This window comes from Rhinatrema bivittatum, chromosome 1 (assembly GCF_901001135.1).
Source record: "Rhinatrema bivittatum chromosome 1, aRhiBiv1.1, whole genome shotgun sequence".
Taxonomy (NCBI): Eukaryota; Metazoa; Chordata; class Amphibia; order Gymnophiona; family Rhinatrematidae; genus Rhinatrema; species Rhinatrema bivittatum.
Window position 1 is genome coordinate 825,469,026 of NC_042615.1, and position 23,234 is coordinate 825,492,259.

Consider the following 23,234-nt stretch of genomic DNA (forward strand, 5'->3'; position numbering starts at 1 on the left):
CCAACTACATACTTCCAAGAAACCGACCAGAAGCGCATACAAGAACCTGCTAACCACCCAGCCGGCAAAAACCGCTCTAAGGAAACGCGCAATATCCACAGCGGGCCCCACACTCTGGAATTCACTCCCTACAGACCTTCGCCTTGAATCCTGCCATAATACATTCAAAAAGAAACTAAAGACTTGGTTCTTCACACAAGCTTTCCCGGAGAACTAAGAGCAGGATGAGCTAATACTATTTCAGTTTAGCCTTTGACCAGACTCACTTGTTGCCCATAGTCCTTGAAGAGCATCATTGAATCTTAATCAACCCCGATGGTCTACTGTAACCTCTCCTCTAATCTTTATGTTATCTGTTAAAAATGTTAAATGTATTTATAATGTTATTTAAATGTTAATTGTTATTTGTTATAATGTAAGCCGCCCACGTGGCGACAGTTTTTTACTTCACTGTACACCGGTGTGATATGTATTTTATACAGGAACGTCGGTTTATAAAAACTAAAAATAAATAAATAAATAAATCATGGGCAGATTTTTTTCCGAACTGCGATGTGGTTCTCCTTACACACCTTTTCCAGGTATTATTGGATGTGCAGGCCCAGGAGGATGCGGCCTTTGCACATCTGGTTTTGAATGAACCACAGGCAGCCTCCTGCCCTATTTGGGAGTAGCTTGGGTACATCCCACTTGTTCTGGATTAATCTGACTTGGACGCTAAGAAATGAGAAAGTACTACTTACCTGATAATTTCCTTTTCTTTAGGACAGTCACATGATCCAGTTTCCCGCCCGTGGCTGCTGAATGATTGCATTATGGTCCTCTTGTGTGACTACATATTACAGGGATTACTGGTAAGTGTTAATCCAGTCCCTAGACTTATGTTTACACATTCTTGTCTGCGCTCACTGTTGCCTGTTGTCTGAGTATTGAAATGGTTATTTGTTTTTAATCAAGAATTTTGCTAGTCTGTCCACAGTTGCTTTTGAAGACAATGCTGGCAGGCTGATGTCACTGCAGGGGTATATATACTGCGACGTCAGTTTGCTCCGTCTCCATCCACTGGTAGAGGTGCATAACCCACTTGTTCTGGATTCATCTGACTGGCCTAATGAAAAGGAAATTATCAGGTAAATAGTAATTTCTGAGATTCTGTCTTTCTAAGAGGGAGCAATCGGAGCACCAGCAGGGTGCAGAGGATCCAGGGAAGGGGGGACATGCTGGGTGATCTCCCTTTTCTTCCTTCCCTCTGCCACTGAGGGATTTGGACTGCCTGGCGCTTTATTGAAAGCACTAGAAAAAAGGAGAGAAGCGGCAGGAGCGGATTAGAAAAGGAGCCAGGGATTGCGGAGGCAGGTGGTGTGGTGAAGGATCCTGCTGTGTGGGTCAGAGGGATCCTGACATGTGATCTGTACGTTTACCGGCCACCTGCTGTGATCCATGCTCTGCTGTTTTGTGTGTTGCAGGGAGGGTGAGGCCATTATCTTTGTCATCGACAGTAGTGACTCGTTAAGAATGGTTGTGGCCAGAGAAGAACTCGATACTCTCCTGAATCATCCAGGTGAGGTTACTGTGCCTTCCTCTTTTTCAGGAGGAGTCATCCTGCCGAATGCCGCTGCAGGTGACAGTCACCCTGAGGAGCAACGCGACCCGGTGGTACCTGTGTCACCTGGTCACCTGAGCTTCCATTCTTCTAATGCCTCTCACTCTTGCAAGGGTCACAGAGCCGGCCAAAGCTTGTGACTTCTGTTATTCTGTGCCCCTCTAGATATTAAACAAAGACGAATCCCCATTCTCTTCTTTGCTAACAAGATGGACCTCGATGATGCCTTCTCATCTGTAAAAGTCTCTCAAGTGCTGTCTTTAGAAACCATCAAGGATAAGCCCTGGCACATTTGGTAACGATCCTTCACTTTCCCTTTCATTTGCTGTTATTTTTCGTGTCATTTTCAGTCTTATATTAAAGGGACATTGTTGGGGAATGGCTGATATCTTGGGGGTTGTCAAAGCTAGTTATCTGCAGAAAACCGAATTTTCTGTGTAAATGGCCTTTGAAAACTGATTATGATGGAGGTTGAGCAGGGTCATGTGTGCATTTCAGAGAGGAATTTCAGATGGGTGAGACACGGAAGAAACCACTTACATACATACTTTTCATAACTAAATGTTTGTGCATAAATCTACAGGCAGTCATTTATGTCGGCTCCTAAGCAGGTGAAACTTTGTGCCTGAATGATGGTGCTGGTTCTTCGTATACCCGGGCATTTACAGAGCAGGTTCATACACGCGAGTCTGGTTTTCAAGTTCGGCCTAAGATTTGTGGGTACTTTCTACACGGTCCACTGAAAACTTCCTCCTAACTCCAAGAAACAGGGTGACCGGATCAAGCTTGGCAGAATGAGTAAAGCCCATTGCTTGATTTTGCAGAGTGGGAAGCCCAGGAGCATCATCAGAAAATATTTCTTCTTCAGTGTTTGGGGTGGTCAGTCCCAACGAGTGGGTTATGCACCTCTGCCAGCAGATGGAGACTGAGTAAAAGCTGCTTAGGCGTCTTTCTTGGTGTTGGTACTGGGCACCCAATTTGGGTGCCTAGTTAGACGTGCGGCCTAGATGTATATGCTCGCACGCCCATTTTGGGCGAAAGATTTATTCCCGCATAATTTAGGTAAAAGCTTTTACTGTTCTGCATGCTTACAACTAGTGTGCCCTTACCTTAGGCGAAGCAGCCTATGCGCTTTTCTATTTGAGCTACATGCCACATCAGGGCCATTCAGCCGGACCTTTCTTTAAGCCTGTGTTAGTGTTTCTGGGATTCTCGGGGAGATTTATCCCCTTCCGATTTTGCCGGCGATGGTCCTTCTCTGCGATCTGAGGGGAGTGGGCCCGAGAGAGACACAACAGGGTTGTCTCTTCCCTTGATTGATCCATGGGCCGAGTTGTCATGAGCCACTTGCTCTCAGGACGTCTGATTCGAGCCTCCGAGGCCTGGAATTGAACCGTCCTCCTTTTCCTAGGTAGAATTCTTCCAGGGATTGCAGATGTTTCTACAGGGCTGGTCTTCTGCATCGGCAGTGCCTACTAAGGTAGGTCCGTGCGCTCCAAGTGCTCCTTCGCCTATATCCACGGTCAAGCTCTGTGGCACAATGCGGACTGACTAAGCTCAAATGCAGGTATCTCAGGATGATACCTGTGATGCTAGTGGTGACTCTCCTATTGAGGAAGAGGGCATTCCCCCAGATTTGGAGCCATCTCGATCTCCTCTCCATTTCTTTCATAGAGATGAGTTGCCAGGTTTGAACTCTCGGAATGGCTGGGCCTGACTCCTTAGGGATGCAGAAGAAGGATCCTATTTTATTCACCCTATACAAGGCTTCTTGTTTCTTTCCCCTCCTGGATTCAATCCATGAGTTGATTGATCTGGAATGGAGTGTGACAGAGGCATTTTTTAAAGGAGGATGCATCTTGGCAAGTTTATACCCCTTAGATCCACAGACCAGAAAGCAGTTGTGTTTCCCTAGGGTGGATGCCTTGGTGTGTTCTGTCACAAAACGTACCACCATCCTGGCAGAGGGAGGTGCAGCACTGAAGGATGCTCAAGATAAGAGGTTTGAGGCTATCCTAAAGCAAGTCTTTGAAGCAGTGACAATGAACTTGCAAATTTTTTCTTCTTGCTCCCTTGTAGTTTGTGCTACCTTGCTTCTTTGTCAATACTCTGGAAGCATCTGGTCCAGTGTAGCTGGGTTTAAAAAAGGTTTGGAGAAATTCTTTGAGAAGTCCATTAACTGCTATTAATCAAGGTGACTTAGGGAATGGCCTCTGCTTTTACTGGCATCAGTAACATGGGATGATCTTGGTGTTTGGGTACTTGCCATGTTCTTGTGACCTGGTTTGGCCTCTGTTGGAAACAGGATACTGGGCTTGATGGACCCTTGGTCTGACCCAGCATGGCAATTGCTTATGTTCTTATTGCCCAATCTTTTTGGGTAAGTGGCTGCTCTCGAGACTACCGGCTTTTTTGGCCTTGTAGAAGAGGTTCTTCCCAGAGGCCCTGTCCTTTCTGTAGGTCTCAGTCCTTTCACCTCTGAAGACCTCAAAAGGATGTGGGCTCCGGAGGTGGAGCCCTTCGGTCTTCCCAAAGAACGTTTGTGGGCTCACCTGTTGGTGCAGGAGATAGGCGGACGTCTATCCTGTTTTTATCACAGGTGGGTCCAGATTACTTCATATCAATGGGTTCCCTGAAGTCATGTTGGATGGGTATGCTCTAGAATTTTTTTATAGTCCTCCAGATGCCTTCATGGTCTCTTCATGCAATATCTTTCAGAAAACTGTAGAAGTGGAAACGGCATTACAGCCATTGTTGAACCTGAAAGCAGTGATTCACATTCCTGAATCACAGAGAAATACATATGGGTCACTAATCCTGTTGCATCCATCAGTCGCAGACGGCTGCGAACGCTCTGCCTCACCTCTTTTTTACCCTTCTCCTCCTGCATGGGTAAGATGGCTGCCTCCGGTGCCGAGAGCCAAAACCCTCGGCATCTCCAACTCAGCTCGGGCGTCCCCATCCGACATGCTCCTTCCCGTGGCCACCTAGGGTGCGCGTGCACGATGCCTACGCTTATCTACACGTCATGGCGGGAACCTCGGAGGCGTCCCCACCGCATGACGTCAATAACCTCCGGGTATTTAAACCTCCGCTCCGTTCCTAACAAACGAGTTAGCAAGGACTTCGATTTAGCTACTCTGACCGCTTCTAAGCCGCACGCTTAGATTCCTCGCTACCCTCCGGGGTATCTCGCTCCTGAAGAAGCTCTAGGCACCCGTTCCTCGGGGGGCCTCTCGCTTCCAACTACCCTTCGGGCTTTCTACTACTAATTCAGACAACCGCTCCTCGGGATCTCTTCTCATTTCAGGATTATCTGTACTCCCAGGTACTCGCTCCTCGAGAGCCTACCCAGCTCAGAGTATCCTGCACCACGGACCTCGGGTACTACCTTCATCATCTACCAAGAGGATTCCTACACTACTCATCAATGAGTACCTCTATGTTTCAGCTCTCCATTTCCACCCACCTGGTTCGGCTTATCCCGCTCTGTGGAACACTATCAACCTTGTACATCCGGGTAAGACTTCTACATCTGAGACTGTCTGAGCGTATTGGCACCTTGCTGGACTTCGGTGCCATTCCTTCCTGCACAATTACCATCTACCTATAGCAGTACAATAAAGCTTTTCATCTCCAGTGTCTGCTGTCTGAGTCTAGCCTAACGCTGTGGTTCCCCACAGGGCCCCTCCCCTTGGGAGGAGTCATCACCACTGCGACTAAGAGTCCACACTATGCCACAAACCCAACAATTCCATGTATTTTCTCAAGCCCAAGAAGGAAGTGTTGTTTCAGCCCATACTGAATCTCAAGGGTGTCATCTGATGTTTGAGTCACGCATTCCAGGGTGGAAATGGTGCGCTCTGTCATCATGGCAGTTCAAGCAGGGGAATAACTCACATCTCTGGATCTGATGGAGATATGTGCATATTCCCATCTGTCGAGAACATCAGCAGTTCCTCAGATTTGCTATTTTGGATCATCATTACCAATTTTAGGCCTTGCCTTTCAGGCTAGCCACAGCGCCCAGGACCTATTCTAAGTTCATAGAGGTGTTAGCAGCGGCTCTCCACAAGGAGAGCTAATTACTTCACCCCTATCTGGATGATTGGTTGATTCAAGCCAAGACCATGGAAGGGAGTCTTTGCCATTTCTGCAGGGTGCTTTCCTTACTACAGGAACTGGGCTGGGTGGTGAATCTGGCCAAGAGCAATTTGCAGCCTTCTCAGATCCTGGAGTATCTCAAGGTTCGATTCGATACAAGGCAGGGCAGAGGATTTCTGCCAGAGTCTCAGAGCCACACATTGATGTTGTGAGTTCCATCCCTTGCGGAACTCTTGTCTTATCTGCAGATCCTGGGGTTTGATGGCTGCTGCTTTAGAAGTTGTTCCCTGGGTGAGGACACACAATCACCCTCTTCCTTCACGCTGCTCTCCCGATGGAGTCCACAGTTGCAGAACTATGTGGTGAGGCTGCTTCTCCCATTAGAAGTGAGATCCCAGTTGGACTGGTGGTTACAGGTGGATCATCTCAGGAAGAGAATCTCCCTGACAACGATGGATTGATTGGTATTTATGACAGATGCGAGCCTCCGGGACTGGGGTGCTCACTATCAGGAGTTGGTGATACAAGGTTGCTGGGATGCAGCAGTGGAACATCAACAGTTTGGTTGGCGTGCCTGCAGTTTGCCAGGCAGCTAGAGCAGCATCTCCTAAACATATCTGCCTTTCACATTGCTGGAAAGGACAATATCAGAGCAGATTTCGTCAGCAGGCGAAACTTAGACCCAGGAGAATGGGAGCTGGCGGACAAGCCCTTTCAGCTCCTGGTGAACCGCTGGGGCCTACCGGATGTAGATGTGTTGGTGACCTTCAACAATGTAGAAGTTCCGCACTTCTTCAGTTGCAGGTGGGTTCCAAAAGCGATAGGCATAGATGCTCTTGTTCAGGAGTGGCCAAGCAGCGCCCTTCTGTATGTTCCACCCTGGCCTTTGGTAGGCAGGTTGGTCCAGAAGATTGCAAGTCAAACCAATGTCGTTCTTTTAGTGGCATCCATTTAGTCGTCCTGTGTGGCTGCTGAGGTTGCCTTGTGAAACAGATTAGTCCGCACTCCACGGGGGCTCAGGCGGTATAAAGGGGGAACTTCGCTCTGTTGTCGCCTGCTGAGATTTGTGGGCAGTGACATGGTCATCTTTGCACACCACCTCCAAGCATTACTGCTTGGATGTTAGGGCTAGGGAGGGCACCACATTTGCATGGGTGGTATTGATTGGACTGCTGGCAGCCTCCTGCCCTTTTCAAGATTAGCTTTGGTACATCCCACTCATTGAGATTGACCTGCCTGAACGATGAGGAAGGTGAAATTAATGCTTACCTGATAATTTCCTTTCCTCTGGTAAGGGCAGGTCAATCCCAGACCCGCTCTCGGCTGCTGATGGTTAAATTTGGGGTTAGCCTTCTTCGGGCAAGCCATGCAGAGAATGATTCCTGTGCTTCATGGAATACTGGTAAGTGGCTTCTCTAGCCCTAAGTTTTGCTAGATATGTTCCTTCTTTTGGCTGAGCTCAGTGTTCCTGTTGGTTGAGAAACATGAATGGTTGGCTGTTGTTGATAATGTTCAAGTATAATCAGTTTTGTCCACAGTTTGGCTTTTCCAGAGAATATTGACAGGCTGATGTTGGGGCAGGACTATGTAGCCGTGATGTTAGCTTTGCTCTGTCTCCATCTGCTGGCAGAGGTGCATAAACCCACTCATGGGGACTGACCCGCCCTTACTAGAGGAAAGGAAATTATCAGGTAAGTAGTAATTTCTCCTTTCTGTTAGGGTGGTCACTGCGGGGAACGGCCTCCCAGGCATGGTGATTGACATAAAAGAAGTGAGTAAGCACAGAGGATTCATGGTTGTGAAGAAACGAGAGGAAGGTCGGAGATAAGTGGGTTCTGTGGCAGTGCACCTGAACTAGATTTGGGCTTTATCTGCAGTCACAGCCTGTGAGTGCATGTCTCTGGCACAGACCATCGTCCTCATTAGCAGATCTTTCTTTCTCTCTAATTGCCGTTGGATTTTGCAAAGGCGCACAGGAGATATATTGATTCTGGCTGAGGTAGCACCAGTGCCGCTTTTCATTTCTCTAGCACTGGGACTGCTCTGCCTGTTCGTACAAGCTTGCTGACTGCAGGCCGTCTGGGGGTCTCACCCGGGATTTAAATGCAAATCATACTCATGCTGCAAAGGGCAATACAACTTTAAACTGCAGAGTAATAAATGGCTCTAGGAGCCTGAGAAGCTTTTGGCGTCTTCAGACTTGCTCTCTGACTGAGGAAGTGTCCAGGCAGGGCTGCAGACGCAAGGCTGACATGTGCGGAGCTGCTGGTACGAAGGATGGCTTCAGGGATCAGTGAAGAGCAGAGGAACAAAGGAGCACCTGGAATGTTCTATTTATTTAAAGTATTTATTCCCACCTAGCAACAGATTTATAGGCAGCTTACAAAAAGCAAAACTAAAATGTATCAAACAATATAAAAATACAAAAACAGAAAAAGAAAGTGGGTGAAAAAGATGGAAAAGAACAAATGTCTGTCTTCAGTTTAAATAATATTCCAGCAGTTATTAATTAATAAAAATGACTTGCATTATTCTGGAAGCCAAAAGGTTCACCTTTTCAAACTCAACGTAGAAGTGCATTGGGTCCAAGGGAGGCTTTGTCCGTCCTGTTGAGGCTTTCTGGGCAGGTGGGCGGTCCTTCCAAGTTTTATTCCAGATGTAAATGTGGACCTGATCCCCCCGAAGCCTTCCGCTCCTTCTCATTCCTCTTTCCTTTCTTGTCTTTCAGTGCCAGCGATGGCCTTCGAGGAGAAGGGCTGCAGGAAGGCGTGGACTGGCTCCAGGGTAGGTCTGGCTCCCAGCTGCACTCCTCGGCTTTCTGTCCAGCCACCTTTCCCATTCCTGTCCCAAACTTCTCTCCCAGCATTTGATGGCCTCGTTCTGCTTGCAGTAAGTGACGCCGCTGACTCTGCCATGGAAAGATTTAGGAAACCTCACATTCTTCAGTGTTTTTGAGTTCCTGCCAGGCTGTGCAGGTGTAAATGAAAAGTCCCCGTGGGTTGAAGGACCTTTTCCAGGAGTTGCTCTGCCTCTGGCCAGTATCTGTTACTGAGAGCTCTGTAAACCTCTTTCCAGAAAGGCAGAGGGGTGGAGGTGGGTGGAGGGAGCACTATAGCCGCAGTAATATTATACTGCAGAGTCTTATAACGTGGGACTGAAAAACAGTCCCTTACATGTCATTGTAAATTAAGGGGGTGAATTTTCAGAGAGTTAGGTGTTTAAAATTAGCATCTGCGTGCATAAGTAGCCTGCAATTGATATTTTATAAGCATTGAAATTATGCACATACTTGACATTTCACGTGCATGTGTACGTGGAAAATAAAGGGTGGGTGTAGTGGGGTTCCGGGGCGGGGCCGACTGAGTTGCTATTTGATAAGACTCCTTCATGCGTACACTTGGCAGCTTGTGCAGTTTTGCACCTGCTAATTATCTTGCGTGATTGATATCAGACTTGATTATGTTGTCCTGTTGACTGGGTGGGAGGTGTAGGTGAAGTGGGGGCAGTTCAGGCTGAAGCCCCAGAACGGTCTCGATGGACTGGTGAGGGAATGGTAAAACCAGTAATTTCAGTTCCAGCGCATGTTTTAAAAGATGCCGACTTCCCCTCACAAATCGGGTTTTACATGAGCAAGTCCTACTTTGTTTGTTTATTTATTTATTTATTTAGGGTTTTTATATACCGACTTTCTTGATATATATATATATCAAATCAAGTCGGTTTCCAAATAACACAACTATCGCTGGGGGGCGTTACATTAAACAATAAACATAATATTGAACAGAGTAACCTTAAACAATAAGTAAGGTCATTACATTAAACCATAAACATAGTATTGAACAGAGAACGTGTAGGGTTACTTTGAACAATCAATAAGGTCCTGATGGTCCTGAGGGTATTAGGTTGGTGGTGGACTTTAAATTGCGCTATTTTGTTCTTTGACCTGTGTCGAAGTGTTCCTGCGATTCTGGAAAGGCTTGCCGGAAGAGCCATGTTTTAAGGTTTTTCTTGTTTTTTGCGTGTAAAATATATGCGCATATATTTTTTTAATTGGTAGAAAAGGAGATGCATTCGATGCATTGTATGTGTTTGCACGTCACCGTGTGCGCTAGGAGTAGACGCGTATTTTGTAAAACACGTGTATATGCGACTGTGCCGAGTTGTTTGAAAGTTATTCTCCCTGCAAGAGAAACTGTCTTTGAAAACAATGCAGGAAGGGAGTTGCACTAGTTAAGGGAATAGCGCCGATGGGACTGTACTTGACCTCTTATTAAGAAGAGAGATTTTTTTTTTTCTCTAGGTAAGATATTGTCAGTAAAACAGTCTGCCCCGTAAGGTCCCTTTCTAGGTGCAGTACTTTCACCTGGCAGCAGGTGGCAGTCACATTCAGGTCATCGCAAGGATCAGCGTTTGTGTGTCCAGAGAAAAACTGGATGATGAGTGGCACAAAACAGGTTCCCTGTACGTACCAGGATCAGTCCAGACTGCTGGGGTTATGCCTCCCCTCCAGCAGATGGAGTTAGAGAAAAGCTGAAAAGCACCCCCTAGATATACCGGTGCGCCACCTGCGGTCCCTCAGTATTTTCTCTGACTCCAGCAGATTGAGAGGCATAACCTGCGGTCCTGATCCTTTCAAATTTCTACTTTGGTTGTACAGGTTCTTTTTCCATCTTTTTTTGTATAACCCTGACTAGATCAACTAGTTTGTCCTATTTTGTAAAAAAAAAATAAAATAAAATAAGAAGTCTTATTTTTTTCTACTCTATTTCTGTTTAAAAAAAAAAAAGAAAAGAAAATATGTCATCTTAATTAGAGGAAGGTAGTCTTTACTTTGTGCGAGTTTTGCGGCGCAGGCTTGGCAGGGCAATGCCCTAGGGTCACATGCCCGGAGGAAATTCCTAGGGACCAGGGGGAGAGTTTACCGGGGGGGCCGGTCACCCCCCCAGTAGAACTATTCCAGAAGTGTGTTCTCTTCTGAAGGGGGCTGTTTAGGAGCAGGGACGCTGTTTTAAAAAAAAGAGAGAAACATAGGTAAAGTTGTTTCAGTGCGCGTCAGTCCTGTTGGTGGCAGGCAGCTTACAAATTGCGTTCAGCCCCGGCCTGCCGAGTTACTGTCCCGGGACTCCGGAGCGGGTGGCTGGCTCACCCGGCGCGCGGCTGTGCTCAGAGAAGCGCGCGGCGGTGCTCAGAGAAGGTCCTTACCTTTTTGGCGCGTTTTTCTTTCTTCTTTCTTCCCGCCTTTTCATGCCGCGATCTTCGGCCTGCACGGCCTGCGGGGGGGGGGTGGCGACTCTCCCGAGAGGGTCTCTGCTCCCGATGTCTTCCCGGGAGCGAGGGACCCTCTCGGGGGCCGAGCGCTGCCCGCAGCTCTTCTTCCTCGTGGCTGCGGAGAGTTCCTGGCTCCCGGTCGGCAGCCCCGCCTCCCTTAGAGAAGGAGGCGGCGGCCATTTTGAACACGCTGCTGTCGGAGGGGACAGCGTCGGAGGAGGAGGATTCCCCTCCTCCCTCCCCGCCGGCTCTAAGCCCGCAGGACACGCCCGATTTCGGAGCCCCTCGGTCCCCCCTCCCTCCCAACCCGCGGGGGACTCTTTTAAAAGATCAGCGCCGTTTGCTTCACAATTTGAGCTTTTAATGCACAAAGCCTTCTTGGAGGCAGAGGTGGGAGGTGGCAGGACCTTCTCCACCTAAGATCCCCAGAGCAGCCCCAGGCCAGGGGGCAGTGGGGACTCGTTCCCCATCCACAGGGGGGAGCGGGGATCCCGGAGCCTCTGGCTCTTTCTCCAGACATTCCCGATTCTGCCAGGGGTGGAGATTTGGACAGTCAGGCGTCCGTGGAAGGGGATGACCCCCAAGTTCTTCGCTTATTTGGCAAGGACGAGCTAAATCATTTGATCCCGCATGTTTTGAAGGAACTGGAAATCCCGGCTCCACACCAGGAAGCGGACTCTTCCCTGGGGGATGTGGCCTTGGCGGGTCTTCGGGACCTTCCGCAAACTTTTCCGTTTCACCCCAAATTGTTTCAGATATTCTCTAAGGAGTGGGAACTTCCGGAAGCTTCCTTGCGGGTCAGCAGGGCTATGGATAAGTTGTACCCCCTACCGGCGGAGTCCTTGGACCTTCTCAAGATCCCCAAAGTGGATTCTGTGGTCACGGCCGTGATAAAGCATACTACCATTCCCGTGACAGGGGATATAGCGCTGAAGGATCTCCAGGATCGGAAGTTGGAGATCGTCTTGAAGCGCATTTTTGAAGTTTCGGCATTAGGGGTCCGAGCAGCGGTCTGTAGCAGTGCAGCGGGCCACACTTCGCTGGGTTCAACAGTTGCTAACAGCCCAGGACTTCCACCGGATGAAGCGGAGCAGGCTAACTGCATGGAGGCTGCGGTCGCTTACACAGCGGATGCCTTATATGATCTTCTGCGGACTTCCGCTCGCACTATGTCTTCTTCTGTATCAGCCAGACAGTTGCTCTGGCTCCGGCGCTGGGCGGCAGATGCCTCCTTGAAGTCACGCCTGGGTTCTTTTCCCTTCAGGGGGAAGTTGTTGTTTGGATACGAGCTGGATCAGCTCATCAAAGATTTGGGGGACAACAAGGTTTATAAGTTGCCCAAGGACAAACACCAGCAGTCGCGAACCTTCAGTAATTCGCGGGACCGGTTTCGGGGCCAACGCCGGTTCCATATGGGGAGGGGTGGTTCCTTTCCCCAGAAACAGCAGGCGTCGAGGTGACGGACTCCTTTCTTTCGTGGCAGACTGCTTCAGAGGTCAGGATCCTCACAGGCCTTTCCCTCAAACAAAGCTTCACAATGAAGGTGCGCCGGCCCATTCCTCCCTTCCGCGCAACGGGGGTCGGTTGTCCCTATTTCGGGAGGAATGGGTCCGGATAACATCGGACCAGTGGGTTCTCGACGTTATAAGTCACGGTTACGTTTTGGATTTTGCTCGCCTGCTCCGGGATCTGTTTCTGGTGTCGCCATGCGGTCCTCCGGCAAAGCAGCTAGTTATTGCACAAACGTTGGAGCGGTTGCGGGCACTGGGGGCGGTAATCCCGGTTCCGCCGGCCGAATGTCGGACTGGCCGTTATTCCATATACTTTGTGGTTCCAAAGAAGGAGGGCACGTTCAGACCGATCCTGGATTTGAAGCAGGTTAACAAGGCTTTACACGTCCCACGTTTCCGCATGGAGACGCTGCGGTCTGTTATTGCGGCCGTCCACAAGGGAGAATTTTTGGCTTCTTTGGATCTAACAGAGGCGTATCTCCACATTGGAATCCAGGAGCATCATCAGAGATTCCTGAGGTTCATGGTGTTGGGAGACCATTTTCAGTTTTGCGCCCTCCCGTTCAGGTTAGCGACTGCCCCCAGGGTTTTCACCAAGGTTCTGGTGGTGGTGGCAGCATTTCTTCGTCGTCAAGGGATATTAGTACATCCCTACTTCGACGATTGGCTCATCCGGGCAAAGTCGGAAGCTTTGTGCAAGCGAGCCATTCGGTTAGTGGTAGAACAACTTCAGAAGCTAGGTTGGATAATCAACTTCGCGAAGAGCTGGCTAGAACCGACTCAGCAATTGGAGTTCCTGGGAGCCCGATTCGATACTTCGCTGGGCAAAGTATTCCTGCCACATCAACGGATGATCAATCTGATGGCTCAGGTGCGAAACCTATTGGACCTGCTACTACCTACGGCCTGGGATTATTTACAGGTCATTGGGCATATGGCTTCTACTCTGGAAATGGTGCCTTGGGCCTTTGCGCATATGCAGCCTTTGCAAACAGCGCTTCTTTCCCGCTGGGATCCCAGGTCCGAGGACTACGACATGTTGTTACCATTGGTGGAACCGGCCCGGTCCAGTCTTGCTTGGTGGTTGAACCCAGACATCTCCTGCAGGGGGTGGAATTGGAACCTCCACCTTGGATAGTCGTGACGACGGATGCCAGTCGGGATGGGGGGCTGTGTGTCAGTCCCGGGCAGTGCAGGGGAGATGGTCCTTTCGACAGGCCACTTGGTCCATCAATTGCCTGGAGACCAGGGCGGTCTGTCTGGCCTTGCGTCAACTCCTCCCGATGGTGTGCCGTCGGGCGGTGCGGATTCTATCGGACAACGCCACCACTGTGGCATACATAAACAGACAAGGGGGCACAAAGAGTCGCCCAGTGGCGGCCGAGGCGTCGTTGTTGATGGACTGTGTGGAATGCCATTTATCCCGCATCGCGGCCACCCATATCGCAGGTGTGGACAGTGTTCAGGCGGATTATCTCAGTTGACAGAATCTGGACCCAGGAGAGTGGGAACTGTCGGCCGAGGCGATGCGAATCATCATTCGACGATGGGGGGTTCCGCACTTGGACTTGATGGCAACACGGCTAAATGCCAAAGCGGCGAGTTTCTTCAGCCGACGGCAAGAGCACGGCTCGGACGGGTTGTATGCGCTAGTGCTTCCGTGGCCTCCGCGCATTCTCCTTTGTGTTTTCCTCCGTGGCCCCTGGTGGGGAAAGTTTTTTAAGGCGCATAGAATCCCATCGGGGTCTGGTAATTCTCGTGGCTCCGGAGTGGCCAAGGCGCCCGTGGTTCACAGATCTCGTCACTCTGGCGGTGGACGGGCCTCTGCGTCTCGGTCATCTCCCAAATCTCCTTCGGCAGGGCCCGGTATTTTTCGACCTGGCGGATCGCTTTTGTCTGGCGGCTTGGCTTATGAGCGGAGACAGCTGAGAAAGAAAGGTTATCCAGAGGCGGTAATTTCTACTGTCCTTCGGGCGCGCAGGTCTTTGACTACTCTTACCTATGCTAGGGTGTGGAAGGTTTTTGACTCCTGGTGTGGTGAGTTCAAGCTTTCTCCTCGGCGGGCTTCTGTAGGGCATATCCTTACGTTTTTGCAGGATGGTTTGAAGAAGGGTTTGGCCTACAGTTCTCTTCGAGTTCAGGTGGCGGCTCTGGGCTGCCTGAGGGGCAAGGTTGAAGGTTACTCTCTTGCATGTCACCCAGATGTTGCTCGTTTTTTGCGCGGAGTTAGGAATTTGAGTCCCCCTGTTGAGGGCTCCATGTCCCTCCTGGAGCTTGAACTTGGTTCTTCGGGGCTTTCCACTGCTCCCTTTGAGCCCATTAAGAGGGCCACCTTGAAGGATTTTCTAAAGACGGTATTTCTGGTGGCCATTTCGTCCGCGCGTCGCATTTCAGAACTTCAAGCGCTTTCGTGTAGAGAACCGTTCTTGCATATTTCTGAGTCTGGAGTTTCGTTACGCACAGTACCTTCCTTCTTGCCCAAGGTGGAATCGGCCTTCCATGTTAATCAGATGGTAGAATTGCCTTCCTTTACGGAGGAGGAGCTCCGGTCCTCGCAAGGTCGAGATTTGAAGTTGGATGTCCGTCGAGTACTCCTGCGGTATTTGGAGGTGGCTAATGAGTTTCGAAGGTCGGATCGCTTGTTTGTGTTGTGAAATGGACCCAAGAAGGGTCTTCAGGCATCCAAGACGTCTATCGCCCGCTGGTTGAAGGACGCAATCACGTCCACATACATTGCCTGCGGAAGGTCTGTTCCTGATGGGCTTAAAGCTCACTCGCTACATTCTCAGGCAGCTTCATGGGCTGAAAGCCAGTTTGTGTCTTGCCAGGAGATTTGCAGGGCAGCCACTTGGAAATCCTTGCATACGTTTTCTAGGCATTATCGCTTGGATGTTCGTGGTCCGTCAACTGAGTCCTTTGGGAACAGCGTGCTTCGAGCAGGACTCTCGGGGTCCCACCCCATTTAAGGAGGCTCGGGTTCATCCCAGCAGTCTGGACTGATCCTGGTACGTACAGGGAAAGGAAAATTAGTTTCTTACCTGATAATTTTCGTTCCTGTAGTACCAAGGATCAGTCCAGACGCCCGCCCAAGTTGTTTTTTTTATGGGAGAGTCCGCTCGTAATTCTATCTGTGTTCTTCGTTTCTCGCAGTGCTCTACGTCTACATGATATAATATTGCGTATTGCTGCATATTATACAGTAAGTTGTTCTACATTTAGTTTCTGTTTTGATACATAGGGAGACAGGTTTGTTTATCTCTTTGTTTGATCTGGTCAGTGGTTGACTTAACAAGGTTTATTGTTCAGCGGAAGTGTTTTGATTGATTCCTTCTGCTTTGATATCGATTATACTGAGGGATCGCAGGTGGCACACCGGTATATCTAGGGGATGCTTTTCAGCTTTTCTCTGACTCCATCTGCTGGAGGGGAGGCATAACCCAGCAGTCTGGACTGATCCTTGGTACTACAGGAACGAAAATTATCAGGTAAGATACTCATTTTCCTATGTGGTGTGCTTGTAATACTGGGGTTAAAGAGAACAGGTGCAAATATAGTCACCCCTTTTTAGTTTGGAGAGATCAGTGGCGAGAAGAAAAGTGGAAATCTTATACCTACTGTAATCGGGTGAGAATGACCAATTTGTTCTGCTTCCTCCAGACCAAATCCAAGCAATGAAGACATGAGAAGCCTTCAGGATAATGCTCTTTAGTACACCGAGGAGAAAAATTGCACCCTCCCCTAGCCCCTTCTTCTCCTGAGGACCCGAGGTGGTGGTAGATCGAAAGCTGCGGTGCTCCTTCTTCCCCTCGTCTGCTCTTCTGCGGTCCATGGAGATGGTGGCGATTTATCCAGATGACGCAGTGCTGTGAGCATCTCCTTCCAGAAATGAGACCCAACTTCCCGTAGACTGGAAGCAGCATTGACAGTAAAAGCTGCACATCTGGAGTTCATCTTTTATCGCTCTATATGAATCAGAAACTCTCTAGGAATTAATGTTTGGGTTGTTTAACCAGTTATCACTCTGTTAGTGTGTGTGTACCATGTGAAAATGCCTGTTCTCCCGTTATTATATTAGCACATTGTGTGTTGAGAAGTGATCCCAGGTTTTAGGGAATAATGTTTGTAATGAAATTGAGATTGTGTACATATTTCTGTCAAATCTAAAATACAACATGTGTTCATTTTGTAGCCTGTGTGCTGTTTTTTTGGTGGAAACTCTATTATCTGCAGCTGGTTTTATCATTCTTTATTGCACAGAGATGAGAGCTGGTTAAATGTACTCTCTTACGGTTGCTTATTTAGATATTAGAAGATTAACTGAGGTATTTTAGAAAAGCACCAAAGGAAAAAACAATAATCTTAGATTACCAGTTGGTCTTCGACTTCCCGAACCTGCTTATAAGAATATAAGACTTGCCATATTGGATCAGACAAGGGTCCATCAAGTCCAGTATCCTGTTTCCAGGCCAGGCAAGATCCCAAGGGGTAAATAGATGCCAAGCTGTTTATCCCAGGGAACATTATTGAATTTCTGCAACTCCACCTTTATAATGATTAACGGACTCTTCGTCCAGGAACTTGTCTAAATCTTTTTTAAACACAGCTACACTAACAGCTTTCACCTCATCCTCTGTCAAAACATTTTCCCGAAAAGCAGGACCTTTAGATCTTCAGTCTAATGTACTCCCAACTGAGAGAGTTTGGCTTCTTGCAGTAACAGAGCCAAAGTGTAGAATAACAGTATTTGTCTTTTTTTTTTTTTAATTCTTTATTTATTTTTAAATACATAAACAAAAATAAATTTGCTTATACAGAAATACTGTGGGTTCTTAATCACAAACAATATGGAATTATTATCCCCTTTCTGCCATTTCAAAAGGAAAACATTTTATTTAAACCTAGTCTCTATACAGATATATTAAATCTCTACAGAAATGGCAAAAAGAGAGATTATATAGTCATTTTGTTTCACATTATTCAGCTATTAAGACCCACACCCAGCAGATAAAAAAAGGAACAAGAAATATTTTAAGAAGGAATACTTTAGGTTAATATGGATAGTTTATATCATGGTGCATGTAACAACAGTATCATTTATTTTCTGGAGAAGTATGTTCAATTTCCTCGCCTCTATAAACTCTTTTAGCTGATCTACAGTAAAAAATACATAATGCTCATTCCCTTTCGTGAGAAAACATTTACAAGGAAATAATATTTTAACAACGTAGCCCAGCCCTATAGCCTCTTGTCTGAGGTTGAGAAAACCCCGACGTCTGGCTTGAGGAGCTGGAGCTAAGTCAGGAAAAATCTTAACTGCTGCCTCGTGGAAATTAACAGGATATTTCCTGAAATACTTTTTCATCACAAAACCTATATCTTTAACAGTTATAAATGATACCACAAGTGTTCCTCTACTAATTACGTGCAGTCTAGAGTCTTCCAAAAACCCTGTTAGGTTCCCACCAAAGGAAGCATTAGGGGCATTTCCTGAACGTGTTGACACAGGAAGGAAAAAACAGGTATTTACAGAAGGTAAATTTGCCTCAGTAATATCCAATTTTCCAGGAAAAACTTCTTAAGAGTAGTGTAGGGGATTTCCCCCACTACCTTAGGAAAGTTAATAAAACGCAAGTTCAAATGTCTGGATTTATTTTCGATAAATTCCATCCTTCTAGATAGTATTTGGCTATCTTTTATTGCTGCAATTTTATATTGTTGAAACTGTTTACCTTCCTCTTCCAAAGTAATTACTTTTTCTTTCAAACCATCAACTTAAAATTGTAAGGCAGCAGCTTTTTGAGCGCTCTGAGAATTAGAGGAATCCATTTTCCCATCCAAAGACTTTATAGCTGAGGCCATCTTGGCCATAAAATCCCAGAGGGAGTCTAAAGTTACCTGTGCAGGACACGCTGGAATAGCAATCAGTTCCTTCCTCATGGTAGTCTCCGAAGGCATACCTTCTTCCAGAACTACTCTGGAGTCGATTACTCCTTCCACTCTCTGGTCTTCCGCCGGGCTTGAGGTGTAGGGTCCTGGTATTACACCATGAGGGGTTACTGAAGAGGCTTCTGGGTTAGAGTCGGCCAGGATACACGCCATACCTTCGTTCCTCGTCGCCTCCGTTAGCTTTTGCACAGGCGGCGCCCTCTGTTCCGGGCTTAGAGACACCTCCCCCGCCGGCGAAAACGGCTCCTCCTCGCCTTCACGCACATCGGGCTCCTCAATTCTCTGCTGCGATACTGCTGGACTCATAAAGCTGGTGATCTCCGTCTGGATAGTCGCGGAGGGGGTTAGTTCAGACGGGTAAGTCCGAACTTTACCCTTCCTTTTGGCTGGCATTTTTCGGAAGGAAAATAAAGAACAGAAACGGCAGAGAGCTCCTGCTTAGGTCTCAATGCGTGCGGCCATCTTGGTTCCGCCCCCTCAGTATTTGTCTTTTAATGAAGTGGTCAGAGGGACAGGCCTGGAGTGACTGAGTTGGGCCCATGAACTGAAGCTTTGTCTGGACTTCCATCATGGAATGTCAGGACTACACTTAGAAACTTCTAATTAAGATACATTTTACTTACAATTGAAAACTGGAACTATGAGTCTGCAATATGATTATCTAAAAGGCAATGAATGACCACTAGTGCCTATTATGAATGCAATATAATTCTTTTGGACTGCATATAAGGGAGCACTTCTGTTTGGTGAGTAAGTTTAAAGATATCCAGCTCTGGGTATTCATTAACTTTATGCTTATCCTGCTCAGTTCAAAGAGATGATAGCTGATTTATGGTTAAAAAAAGAAAAGCCTGGAGGCCTAATTCTCCAATTTCAGCCCCAGTGCCGGCTCGGACCCCCCCCCCCCCCCCCAGCATCTCCATGCTCTTCCAAACATTGCCTGAAAGTGTAAAGTGGTACTGAGCTGATGGTCAAGTCTCTTTCCCTTCTGGGACTGCTCCCAACCCAGCTAGCTAACTCCGAGTCCGGCCCAGAAATGCCCCTTAAACGTACCTGGCTGAATTATTTAAGCATTTTCTATATCCTCATTCCAAAAGAAGATCCCTCAGTTTTTGAATGAAATTATCCAATGTGGATTAAAGACACAACAAGCATTGCAGTAATAATTACCTTATTAATGTATCTATCCCCTGTACTCAGCCCTGGGGAGCATTGGATTTAATCACTCAGGGTCATGTACACTGTCTCGCAAGAGGACGGGAGGGGCACTGGTTTCTGGGCAGTGCCAAACTGGCTGAAGACGCTCCCAAACCCAGTCCATAAACTCCATTCCCTGTGCGTACCCGGATCAGTCCAGACGGCTGGGTTTTGCCTCCCTTCCAGCAGAGGGAGACAGAGAAAAACTTGAAGAACGCCCCCTCTTAGAGTGGTGTTGTACCTGCGACCCTTCAGTATTTCTCTGTCTCCAGCAGACGAAGGTGGCAGAACCTGCAGTCCTGATCTAAACAAAAAAAAAAAGAAAAAGGCAAGTCTTTCAGTGAGGGACTTTTTTGTTTCTCTACCTCGGGTTTGATCAAGCAAGTTTAAAAAAAAGTAAAAAGAAGGCAGGAGTCTTGGACTGAGGTACCTCCCAGGGCGTAGGTAGGTCTTTCTGGGTCCATCCACACCCCCCTGGTTGTAGGCTGAGCTAGGTGGCCCAGTAGCTCCTGGCCCCAGAGTGAAGCAGTCTGGCTGGGGTGAGTACCGGTGGTCCGCTCCCCTCCCCCCTCCGCACAGAGACGTTTTTATTCCTCTGTTGAAAAAAAGCCCCAAAGGTTTTGAACGGTCGCTCGGGGAGGGTTCCAGATATTTTTAGCGCTGATGCCTTGTGCGACGCGCTGCTCTGCTTGGGTACATCCCAGCAGTCTGGATTGATCCGGGTACGTACAGGGAAAGGAAAATGGGTTCTTACCTGCTAATTTTCGTTCCTGTGGTACCACGGATCAGTCCAGATGCCTGCCCGTTGTGGGGCGGGGGGTCATGAGTGAGAGTCCACTCGAATATTTTTTATTCCCAGCAATTTCTGTCTAGGTTAAACGTAAGGACATGTCGGAAGAAAATGGATCACTGCAGTATTGCTCCTTGCCTGTAAATGGTTTACTGTTTTTCATTATTCCGGTTCTTGCTTGATCTAGCTTTTGGTTTTATATTGGTTATTCTGCTGTGGTAAGATTAATTCTGAAGGGTCGCAGGTACAACACCACTCTAAGAGGGGGCGCTCTTCAGGTTTTTCTCTGTCTCCATCTGCTGGAAGGGAGGCAGAACGCAGCAGTCTGGACTGATCCGTGGTACTACAGGAAGGGAAATTAGCAGGTAAGAACCAATTTTCCTATATCCACACTTCTCTTGTGCTCCAGAAAGTAAATAATGGATTGTAAAACTTAACAGGCAAAGGTAGAGAAAGAGTGTCTTCATCATTTCAATTGTCATCTTGGTCAGGTCCCCAAAATCAGAGTTCACCACTAAACCCTTCCCAGCTGTTTCACTTGTAATGCGGAAGCTTTGTGGCTCCAGCTCCTCCTCCACTAAGGGCACCCTCTCTCAAGCAGCCTCTTCCTTAGGGGCCTCTGGTTCATCTGTAACAGGTCAGAATTACCATCAATCCAGTAAGGCTTCAGAAGCAGCTCCAAGAGCCATTGGGCACAGTGTCAGTCCCCGGCCCTGTGCTATAATAACCAGCTGCAACCCCCCAGCACAGTCTCTGCATCCAGATTCTGAACTTTGCCTTAATCAGTAAGGACTTATTTATTATTTATTTATTTAGGGTTTTTATATACCGACTTTCTTGATATATATATATCAAATCAAGTCGGTTTCCAAATAACACAACTATCGCCGGGGGGCGTTACATTAAACAATAAACATAATATTGAACAGAGTAACCTTAAACAATAAGTAAGGTTGTTACATTAAACCATAAACATAGTATTGAACACAGAACGTGTAGGGTTACTTTGAACAATCAATAAGGTCCTGATGGTCCTGAGGGTATTAGGTTGGTGGTGGACTTTAAATTGCGCTATTTTGTTCTTTGACCTGTGTCGAAGTGTTCCTGCGATTCTGGAAAGGCTTGCCGGAAGAGCCATGTTTTAAGGTTTTTCTTGAAGATTAGATGGCAAGTTTCGAGTCAAAGATCTGGCGGAAGTGAGTTCCAAAGGGTGGGCCCGGCTGTGGAGAGTGCTCGTTTAGCTAGCGAGGTTTTAATCGGGGGAGTGTGTAGAGAACCTTTGTAGTTATATCTGATAGGTCTTTTTGATGTGTGAAGGCGGAGTTGCGAGGTAAGATTTAGGTGGGCGCTTCCCATAATATCCTTGTGGATCATTGATAGTGTCTTGAAGGTGATTCTAGCTTTTATGGGAAGCCAGTGGAGGTAGTGCAGAATTGGAGTGATGTGGTCTCTTCTGTTAGAGTTGGTGAGTAGCCTCGCCGCGGCGTTTTGTACCATCTGTAAAGGTTTTATGGATGATAGCGGAAGACCTAACAGAAGGGAATTGCAGTAGTCTAACTTGGACAGTATTAAAGACTGGACTACTAAGCGGAAGTCATTGAAGTGAAGGAGTGGTTTAAGATTTTTTAATACTTGTAGTTTGAAGTAACATTCCTTAGTTGTGTTGTGGATGAAAGATTTAAGGTTGAATTGATTGTCGATGCGCACCCCTAAGTCTCTGACTGAAGGTGAGTGGTTGATAGGTGGATTTATGGATTGTGTTGAGTTTTGGACGTTGAAGAGTGTGTGGTTTTCATCGGGCGAGATGATGAGGATTTCTGTTTTATTAGTGTTGAGTATAAGGTTGAGGCTGGATAACAAGGATTTGATGGATAATAGGCAATTGTTCCAATGCGCCCAGGTTTTTTGGAGTGATTCTGTGATGGGAAGAAGTATCTGAATGTCATCGGCGAAGATATAGTGTTTTAGCTTGAGGCTGGAGAGTAGGTGGCAGAGCGGAAGCAGGTAGATGTTAAAAAGGGTAGGAGAGAGTGAAGAACCTTGAGGTACTCCTCTGGTTGATTTGATAGGAGGTGATTCTACATTATTTATCTTGACTTTGTAGTATCTGTTTTCTAGGAATGATTGAAACCAACTGTGGGCTTCTCCTTGGATTCCTATGTCCGAAAGCCGCTCGAGGAGGATTTCATGATTTACGGTGTCAAATGCGGCGGATAAGTCAAGAAGAGCGAGGAGGTACGATTGTTTTTTTTCAAGGTTGAGGAGGATAGTGTCAGATAGTGAAGTTATTAGGGCTTCTGTGCTTTGTGATTTCCTGAATCCAAACTGTAAGGGGGAGAGGATGTTATTCTCCTCCAGGTAATCAGACAGTTGTTTGTTAACAAATCTCTCCATTACTCGTGAGATTAAAGGCAGGTTGGCTATCGGGCGGAAGTTAGCAGGGTCTGTTGTTGGCAAGTTAGGTTTTTTTAGTAGTGGTTTAAGAATGGCTATTTTCAGTTGTTCTGGGACCTTTCCTTGGGTTAAAGAACAATTAATGATGTTTGCTAATGCTTTGGAGATGGTGTTGGGAGTCGATAGTAATAGATTGGAAGGAATGGTGTCCAGAGGGTGAGAAGATGGTTTAAGTTTATTGAGGATGATTTCAATTTCCAGGGATGATGGGGTCTCGAATGATGATAAGCTGCATTTTTTGTTGTGGGTCGGAGTGCTGGTGGGTGTAGGAGTCCGAGGTTGGAAGGAAATTGGCCTAGCGGTGCTATGGTGAGTTGTTGTTGTCAGCTGTTGGGTGGTGATTGGTTTGAGGAGATTGGTG

At 47.4% G+C, this 23,234-nt stretch overlaps 1 protein-coding gene across 3 annotated transcripts in view; it reads left to right on the forward strand.

Annotated features, from left to right (window-relative positions):
- LOC115079089 (ADP-ribosylation factor-like protein 6) overlaps positions 1 to 16,674 on the forward strand; it is a 48,971-nt gene extending 32,297 nt beyond the window's left edge. For 2 of the 3 annotated variants that reach the window (XM_029582137.1, XM_029582154.1), the window contains 4 exons: positions 1,467 to 1,561; positions 1,769 to 1,898; positions 8,436 to 8,596; positions 16,144 to 16,674. In XM_029582137.1, coding sequence (XP_029437997.1) covers positions 1,467 to 1,561; positions 1,769 to 1,898; positions 8,436 to 8,577 — 367 coding nt within the window. In that variant the 3' untranslated portion in view covers positions 8,578 to 8,596; positions 16,144 to 16,674. The remainder of the gene's footprint in view (positions 1 to 1,466; positions 1,562 to 1,768; positions 1,899 to 8,435; positions 8,597 to 16,143) is intronic. The other variant, XM_029582147.1, reaches the window with a different exon arrangement.
- The last annotated feature ends 6,560 nt before the right edge of the window (positions 16,675 to 23,234 follow it).